The 9,742-nt window shown below is 46.7% G+C and overlaps 1 protein-coding gene across 1 annotated transcript in view; it reads left to right on the top strand.

Annotated features, from left to right (window-relative positions):
- The window catches only part of LOC101523627 (glutamate receptor ionotropic, NMDA 2B), a 196,233-nt gene extending 188,546 nt beyond the window's left edge, over positions 1–7,687 (top strand). The window contains exons 9-11 of the mRNA XM_004592578.2: positions 845–1,032; positions 3,453–3,691; positions 5,828–7,687. Of these exons, the coding sequence (XP_004592635.2) occupies positions 845–1,032; positions 3,453–3,691; positions 5,828–7,687 (2,287 nt within the window). The remainder of the gene's footprint in view (positions 1–844; positions 1,033–3,452; positions 3,692–5,827) is intronic.
- Positions 7,688–9,742: the final 2,055 nt, after the last annotated feature.

The raw sequence follows: 9,742 nt of genomic DNA on the forward strand, positions 1-9,742 counted from the left end.
GTTTTGTGCTGTCCCACCTTGCTATAACATAAGGTTTATAAAATACCATGTATTACCATACCTTAGGGGCAATTTCTTAATGAGGGACAAAGTTACATAGCTTGCAAAATGAATTAAACAGTTTTATCTGAATTGCTTCCTCCATTATGGGTGTGTTTAAATGTTGTTTTTAAGTATTAACTTATACCTTCATACTTCTACCATGAGTTTTCGTTCCTTTTCTATGCATTCCTTCATTGCCAAGCACAATGCACAAAATGAGGTTCTTACATGTTCAGAAATCTTAGATACCTGATTTCTAATATTATTCACATTTGCTGTTGCAGAAGCCTGTGTTCCCACCACGCCAAATGCTCAACTCCACCCAGTACTACACAAAAAATATTGGCACCTTTGGGACCACAAAAATAACATTGCACATCTACTGGAACACACACACCTACACTTATCCTCACTCTGGACTGTAATGGACTGAGAAATGAAAAATGTTATATAAATCCTGCCCATGCTATTTGTTATCATTGCAGTGCTTACTTTTTATTATTTCTGTTATTATTTTTATTGATTCCCTTTTACTCCTTCTCCTTTTCAGACTCAGCTTATGAGTTGGCTTCAAGCCCAACTTAGCTTCCCAGTGGGCGGGAAAGAGCTCCTCCTTTGAACCTGAAATCACAGAACACACAGCCTGGGATTTGGGCTTCAGTAGATTCTGGCAGAGTTCCAACTTGAGCCTTTGAAGATTCTCAGCATACTTTGCTGGAATCCTATGGCTTCCCATTTTGGTCCCATGTGTGTTTTTGTTGTAGAACCCCTTCACTAGATCCTGTTTACCTGTTTTATATAGGAAACTGGATGCCTTCATCTATGATGCAGCAGTGCTGAACTACATGGCAGGCAGAGATGAAGGCTGTAAGCTGGTGACCATTGGAAGTGGGAAGGTCTTTGCTTCAACTGGGTATGGCATTGCCATCCAGAAAGATTCTGGATGGAAGCGCCAAGTGGACCTTGCGATCCTGCAGCTCTTTGGAGATGGTGAGTTAAAGAAAAGGGAAGTGCTTATTTGATCTCCTCTGATGGCCAGTTCAGAACACTAACCTTTCTTCCCTTTGTTTGGCTAATTCAAGTATTGCAAAGAAGTGTTTCACAGCCTGAGATTTTGAGGTGTTGTATTAATTAGCTTCTCATTGTTATAAAGAAATATACTTAATCTTATTAAAGAGAGTGAGTATTTGGCTTATGGTTCTAAAGATACACAGTCCAAGACGGGATGGGCTGCATTAGGTCACCTCTTCCTGGCTGTGTCCAAAGGTAGCTTAGAATCTTCCATAGCAAAAGAAGAGCTGTATGTATATTTGCCCATCTGTCTGTCAATCTATGGTTCTTATCCTTGGAAACCATCATGGTTTAAGCATGGGGATTTCACTGTAATGACCCAATCTAATGTTACTCAAATTGCCAAGGCTTTACCCCTAAAAAGAATTATGTTCCCATCCTCTTTGTGTTACTAAGTTATGACTTAGTGGTTGGGAGCCAAATCATTTTCATATATAGCAGATGTATTTTAGTTTCCTATGGCAGCTGCAAGGAAGTACCACAGACTGAATGAACTAAAGCAGAGAAGTTTATCATCTCACATTGCTGGAGGCTGGAAGTCTGAACTGCAATGTCAGTAGAACTGGTGCTTCTGTGGCCCTGCGGGAGAATGTGGATTTTTTTGTCCACCCCCTTCTTTGGCACTTGACATTCCTGAGCTTGTTTGTAGAAGCATCACCTTGATTTCTTTGTTTGCATAGCATTTTGCCTGTGTGTATTTTCCCTCTTTACCAGGATATTTCAGAAAGTTTGTGGAAAACCAGAATTAAAACCTAAGTGTATTTCATGGCAAAAAAACCATGAAATGTGGAGTTTCTTTCATAACTATTTTCCTACAAACTTTTTGAAGGACCTTTCTAAATGTGTGTATCTAAACACCCTGTTCTTCCTGGGAACACTAGTTATATCACCTTGGGCGCCCACCTCATCCAGAATGTCCTCACTTACCAGTCACCTTGGTGACAACCCATTCAAATAAAGTCACATAATAAAGCACCGAAGGTTAGGATTGTACATAAACATTTTGGGATGACGCAACTCAACTGTAACAGGGTTATGGGCATAGGATGGGGGCGAAGGTGAAAGTAACCAGCCAGGAAGTATGCTTCAGGACTGCAGAGTATAGTTAACCTATTGGGAAGAAGTTGGCTGCTGTCATATGCTCCAGCCAGTCATTTTACATGTGGCCAAAACAAAGCAGAGGAAACTTGAAAAGACCTCTGCCATGTATGTGCCCAATGAAGGGCAGGAAAGTCACCTGGTAGGCATTTATCTCTAGCCATCTCCTGACCAACTCTTTGAACTGAAACAAGTAGGGTGCAGGACTAAAGTCCTCAGACATAAGGTGAGAAAGTTGAGAACACTTGAATCCAATTGGGAAAACATACTTCCAGTTTTTAAACAACCTTGGACTGGTCAGAACTGACAATTTTCTTCCAGAGATTTTTCTTTTCCCCAAAAATTTGCTTCTCTGAGAAGAGATTCATTCTAGAGCACACAGCTTCTTTCATCTAGAGTCTCGACCTTTATAATTGATGGTACTCAGTAAAGTACTTAAGGTCTTTGAGACCCAATGTGTATTTACATAAAATTAAAAGGTGGCAGCAGGCTCAGAGCACCCTGATTTTACTCATGCGTACTCTTCTACAAGAGCTCAGGGTATCAGAGGTCGAGGGAAATAGCCTCTCTCTCTTTGCCAATCACTTTTCCTTTCCCTGATCAATTGGCTTTGCAGAAGCTTAAGAGCAGTTTCATGATTCATTTGTTTATGTTGTACCACTATTGTCTATAAAAATAAAAATCTGATTCTCAGATACTCAATACTCCCATGTGTCCTTCTGTTCAGCTTGTTTTGACTAACGTTGCTCTGCTTGAACAGTTGTTACGCATGCCCTTCCACAGACTGTCCTTGTAGTTTCCCACCTCCTTGCCATGGATCACGTTTGAGCTGCTACCTCAAGTGTCTTTGTGTATGATATACATTGAAATTCACTCATGTATCATTCCCACCTCACATCTTTGCTCCTTAGTGAGAAATCACTAGCCACTTCATCCATAAAGACTCAGTCATTTGTATCTCTTGTTACCTGAATAGCCAATAGCTTGTCATATTGGTCATTCATATACTAATAATCATCTACTGGATGCAGAACAGCAGTAATGTCTATATCCCATGTGACATTTTCATTGACTACTACTGAATACCTTGATGAGTTTGTTCATAATAGTATTAATAAATCACTGTTAACACTATTCATTTTCTGTCTCCTTGTCTTGTTTACTCTTTTTTTCTCTTTTCCAACACCCTTCTCTCCCCGTTTCCTGTTGCTATCTGTTCTCCTTCTCTATCCTCTCTCCAGGGGAGATGGAGGAACTGGAAGCTCTCTGGCTTACTGGCATTTGCCACAATGAAAAGAATGAAGTTATGAGCAGCCAGCTGGACATCGACAACATGGCAGGGGTGTTCTACATGTTGGGGGCAGCCATGGCTCTCAGCCTTATCACCTTCATCTGCGAACACCTTTTCTATTGGCAGTTCAGACACTGCTTTATGGGTGTCTGCTCTGGCAAGCCTGGCATGGTCTTCTCCATCAGCAGAGTAAGTGCTTTGATTTAGATGCCTGGAGCTCATTCAAGACAACTTAACCTAGCACTGTGCAAAGCAGAATGCCACATCAAACAAACTCCCCTCAGGAGTTTGGGTGAGAAAGTTTCAAGTTACTTTAAAAAAATGGATGCTATTATATTTTCTTGAACAGATCAACAGTTTTTATGTGGGAATTTGGCTTTTGGTTCTCATTAAGAACTGGCAGATCTACCAAAATGAAAAATTTGGCTTTTTGCCAGACGCCTTTCATCACCATTAGTTGAGTTTTATAGACTGCATTAATCATGTAATCCTTTAAAAGAATTACTTTTACATTGAATGAAATGTAACATTTCTTTTGCAGTATACACAGGCATATTAGTAGTTTAAGTGTTCCACTCTGTATTTTAACCATTTGTTGGATAGGAAGAGTTAAAACCTTAACATAACCTTCTTAAACCAGCCCTGACTTATAAGAACTTTTTATTCCAGAAACTTCCTTAATGGAACAAGAATATAACTATTCCTTTATAGTCCAGAGTTAGTCATAAGAACATAGTTTTTGTTTGTGAGAAGGGTCAGGGAACAGATTTCTTTTTAATAGCCTCACCTGATTTTATTTGTACAGTTATAACAGTTATTCATGGATGGTGACCTTGAATGTCATTTTGGTATTGAGGTCCATGTTCCACCTATGACCAACCTAGATTGCAGTAGCATTACAAAAGAACATGGATTTTTCATTAACTTAATTTACTGACCAATTTCCTGCTGTATTTTACTCAGAACAGTTTATCCCTGGATATGAATTAATGTATATCCTTAAGTCACATCAAAACAGGAAAATGGAACTTGAGGTGGTTACAGTCCCTGAACCACATTGTTGTACTGTGAGTACTTTGCCTTGATCCCAGACAGGATGATGATAGAATGAGAGCTAGTAAAGCATCATGGACATCCCATTCCTAAGTCTTCAACATAACCCATGCCACTATAAAAGAGAAACAGTTGGTGTTTCCTTCTGGCCACAGTGAAACAGGGTTAAAGAAAAGTGTGGGAAGATAGATTAACCTTACGTTGCAGATCTTAGTAAGATCTTAGCTGAGGCTCACTCATCCAACTCTTTCTCCTTTCTTAGTTCCTTCCTCCTTCTAACTTCCCTCCCTCCATTGGGACCATTTTTCTTTCCAACTCAATTGCCCCAATGACAAAAACACAATTCAACAAACCCCTCTTCAAGTCCCTTGACTTGCCAGGGAGAAATGTTCCGAGCCCATCCTGTCCACCTTGCAAAGCAGGACGAGAGCAGTAGGTTGCCTTTAGAAGTAAGTGTAGCAGGGCCCTCTAGGAACCCCGTCCGTTCCCTTTGCTGGATTCGTTCAAGCCCTCTGAGGAGCTATATACAGAGAGTTCTTGATCAATACTAATTTGTTAAGGCATTAATTATGTATGATAGTACATATGAGAGAAAAAGTAGAAGAAGGACAACAGGAGATCAAGAGAATGAGATAATTCAACAAGGGACTTATTTATTCCTATTTAGCACTTGTTATCTGTCCCAGTTCTTCCCTCCCACAGTGTAGGGCACAGCAGGAGAGAATTGCTTCCTTGCCTACAAGGCTTCTTCATAATCTCACTCTGAATTTGGCTCAAGAAGGAATGTGACCAGCTGTTACTGGGTGGCCACAATTCTACAAGCTGCTCAGAACTTGTCAGTGATGGAGAGAAATACCAGTTTTGAGCTCCTGAGCCTCCTGGCCACCAGTGGCCACAGCCAGGGCAAAAAGGTGTCCACACCTGTGAGATGTTGCCATTCATTTTGCTATGGTTTGCTATCATGACTTCACTTTTAAGATGCAAAAGTGGAAGACTAGAAAGTAAAACCAAGGTAAGTAAGTGAGGTTGAGGCAAGAATGCCTGATCTTGGCATTCCAGTCTGTCTCCCTCAATCTCAGGGCGTGGCTATACAAACTTTGATACCATCCATGCGATGCATCAGGCAAGCTTCTAGGCACATCAGTCTATGCAAGTGTTTGAGCATATCTGTTTTTCCCTGACCTGTCCTTAACCAGTTCAGCATTTGGCTGTCGGCAGGGGCTCTGGCTGGCCATGTGGAGACCTCACCTGTCCCCTCCCATCTTGCTCCAGGGTATCTACAGCTGCATCCACGGAGTGGCCATTGAGGAGCGCCAGTCTGTGATGAATTCCCCCACGGCCACCATGAACAACACGCACTCCAACATCTTGCGCCTGCTCCGCACGGCCAAGAACATGGCAAACCTGTCTGGTGTGAATGGTTCACCTCAGAGCGCCCTGGATTTTATACGCCGCGAATCATCTGTCTATGACATCTCTGAGCACCGACGCAGCTTCACGCACTCTGACTGCAAGTCCTATAACAACCCACCCTGTGAGGAGAACCTGTTCAGTGACTACATCAGCGAGGTGGAGAGAACGTTCGGCAACCTGCAGCTGAAAGACAGCAACGTGTACCAAGATCACTACCACCATCACCACCGGCCACACAGCATCGGCAGCGCCAGCTCCATCGACGGGCTCTACGACTGTGACAACCCACCCTTCACTACCCAGCCCCGGTCCATCAGCAAGAAGCCCCTGGACATCGGGCTGCCGTCCTCTAAGCACAGCCAGCTCAGCGACCTATATGGAAAATTTTCCTTCAAGAGTGACCGCTACAGTGGCCACGACGACCTGATCCGCTCTGACGTCTCAGACATCTCCACGCACACCGTCACCTACGGCAACATTGAGGGCAACGCGGCCAAGAGGCGGAAGCAGCAATACAAGGACAGCCTCAAGAAGAGACCGGCCTCCGCCAAGTCCCGGCGGGAGTTCGACGAGATCGAGCTGGCTTACCGCCGCCGGCCGCCCCGCTCCCCTGACCACAAACGCTACTTCAGGGACAAGGAAGGGCTACGGGACTTCTACCTGGACCAGTTTCGCACCAAGGAGAACTCGCCTCACTGGGAGCACGTGGACCTGACCGATATCTACAAGGAGCGCAGCGATGACTTCAAGCGTGACTCCATCAGCGGAGGAGGGCCCTGCACCAACAGGTCGCACCTCAAGCACGGGCAGGGCGACAAACACGGTGGGGTCGGTGGGGTGCCGGCCCCCTGGGAGAAGAACCTGACCAACGTCGACTGGGAGGACCGGTCTGGGGGCAACTTCTGCCGAAGCTGCCCCTCCAAGTTGCACAACTACTCCACGACGGTGGCAGGTCAGAACTCAGGCAGGCAGGCGTGCATCCGCTGTGAGGCTTGCAAGAAAGCTGGCAACCTGTACGACATCAGCGAAGACAACTCCCTGCAGGAGCTGGACCAGCCGGCAGCCCCCGTGGCGGTGCCCTCCACCGCCTCCTCCACCAAGTACCCCCAGAGCCCGACCAATTCCAAGGCTCAGAAGAAGAACCGGAACAAACTGCGCCGGCAGCACTCCTACGACACCTTCGTGGATCTGCAGAAGGAGGAAGCCGCCCTGGCCCCACGCAGCGTGAGCCTAAAAGACAAGGGCCGATTCCTCGATGGGAGCCCCTACGCCCACATGTTCGAGATGCCAGCCGGTGACAGCACCTTTGCCAACAACAAGTCCTCAGTGCCCACCGCTGGACACCATCACCACAGCAACAACCCCAGCGGCGGCTACATGCTCAGCAAGTCACTCTACCCTGACCGGGTCACACAAAACCCTTTCATCCCCACTTTTGGGGATGACCAGTGCTTGCTCCATGGCAGTAAATCCTACTTCTTCAGGCAGCCCACGGGGGCGGGGGCATCGAAAGCCAGGCCGGACTTCCGGGCCCTCGTCACCAACAAGCCGGTGGTCTCAGCCCTCCACGGGGCTGTGCCAGGCCGTTTCCAGAAGGACATCTGTATAGGGAACCAGTCCAACCCCTGTGTGCCTAACAACAAAAACCCCAGGGCTTTCAATGGCTCCAGCAATGGGCACGTTTATGAGAAACTTTCTAGTATTGAGTCTGATGTCTGAATGGGGAAGAGAGAGGTGGAGGTGGGGCCGGGAGGGGGAGGGCCGGGGGTCGAGTGGTGCGCACCTCACAGAGGGGGACGGGGGTGAACTTGGTTCCCATTTGCTCCTTCCGTGCTGTTTTCATTCATTCATGGGATGCTGGAGTTCTGGTTCCTACTGAGGGCAGCCCTGGTGACCAGCACCATTGCTCTTGCCAGTCTCTGTTTCCCCTCCTTCCACCATCTGTCAGCAGTTCCCGCTCGCAGCAGAGGATGAGGTGGGAGGGCGGCCAGGAGAAAGGAAGGACCGCCCACAAGCTTCCTCCCAGCGCGGAAGGACTCTGCCATCGTCCCACTTGGAGTGACACTAGAAGAGAGAGGAGCGCATGAACTCTGGCGTAGCCTTTCCCACAGGAATCTTTTCGTTTAGGTGAGGAAGTAAGAACATCTAAGTAAGACTGTTTAGCAAACTGCTTGGCCATGAAAGAGGCTGTTGCTAAATTCTAGTTGCATGGGTAACATCAGCCTAGGGAAAGAGGGTAGAAGGCCATGTGTGTTTCTGTATAAGCCAAAACAGCATTTGCTTCAACTCCATGAGACTCACTGGGCATGATCTGCAAAGCAAGCTCATTGGTGATGAGAGAACATTAGCAGCTCATTCTGTGGTACACTGAGAGCAAGACTGGACTGCATGTGCCTGTTCATGGGCAGCTGCACACTGTTGCAGTCAGGTACTTCCACATGGAGGGAAGGCAGCCCTGACTCACCTGCCGTGAGCTCAACAATGTGCTTGGTTTGGCTTATATGCAAGCAGAGATGGTCCTAAGATACCTGAGATTTGTCTTTTTCTACCCCTCCAACCTTCCTGAATGAGGAGAATGGAGACAACTCTGTGGTCCAGACTAAAAAGGTGATGAGACAATCCTACACTGGTTCCTCAATGACTGCCAACAATTTCAGCCAGTCTGGATCAAGAACTTTCCAGAAGGCTAAGGGGAGATAGAGGCAGCCATGACTCTTTTGCCCACACTTGAAAGCAAAAGATGACATAAGCTGTCTTAAGTTTCTAAACTCTCAACTGGTCAAGGATTGGGGAGGAGCTTAGCAAGACTTTGAAAAGGAAGGGAGTCATCCATGGCAGGGTAAGTGAGAGAGGGGGATGTTTTCAATGCTTTGATCCCTTCTTACTTAACCTGGAGCTAGAAGAACAGTCTTGTTCCTTCAGAACCGATTATAATCAGTATGGAACAGACACTTCAGAGAAATGAGCCCACCTGCATGCAGACAGCTCAGGATACAAGGGATGGGATTGGCAAGGGCGGGGGGGAAGGAAGAGGGAAGGGGCTGTGCACTTGCACCTGACCTTTCAGGAATGTCACTGAATCCAGTGTGACCATCCTTGGTGGAAGCCCCTCTGCCTTCCAGCAGCACCTCCTTTCCAAGAAATAGGTGTGCAACTCCAAGGACCAGGGTGCGGGAAGACAGGATGCATTTTCTTCCCCACCTATCCTTTGGCTTAAAGTTGGAGAGTTGAGACGGGAAATGAATACTTGGCACTGCTGGGTAGGTGTGTGTTAGGGGCCCAGCCATCCTTCCCTTATATAGGGTGACATCCAAAGAGCCCAAGTCAGTATGCATGCTAGACTGCAGGATTGCCATGTTACACACAGGACACACTACCCGGAAAGGTGCTCATCCTCCTCTGATGGAAGCTGCCATGTCTCCTCCAGTCAGCCCTCCTCAGCTGCTCTTGGCTTTCTGGTTTGCCCTGCCTTACCTTCCTTCCTCACCCTCACCCTCCACACCTTGATGTTTACCTCAGTCTCTTTCATTTTCCAGCCAATTGAAGGCCTTGCGAAGGTTTGTTTTCTTTCTAAAATGACCATGGGGACAAGGGGCTGAACCGCTCCCAGATTTGGGAGAGGAACACAGAGTGCTTTACTGAGGTTTAAAAGGGAAGACTTGGGAAGAGAGGACCGAGGGCGTGTGGCCGCTCCAGGAGGAAGGAGGTGAAGGGCTGCCCAGCACTGCTTCTCCCGGGCTCAGGCCAGGGCCTCATTCCCTCACCCCTCCTCTT

Source organism: Ochotona princeps, chromosome 27 (assembly GCF_030435755.1).
Source record: "Ochotona princeps isolate mOchPri1 chromosome 27, mOchPri1.hap1, whole genome shotgun sequence".
Taxonomy (NCBI): domain Eukaryota; kingdom Metazoa; phylum Chordata; class Mammalia; order Lagomorpha; family Ochotonidae; genus Ochotona; species Ochotona princeps.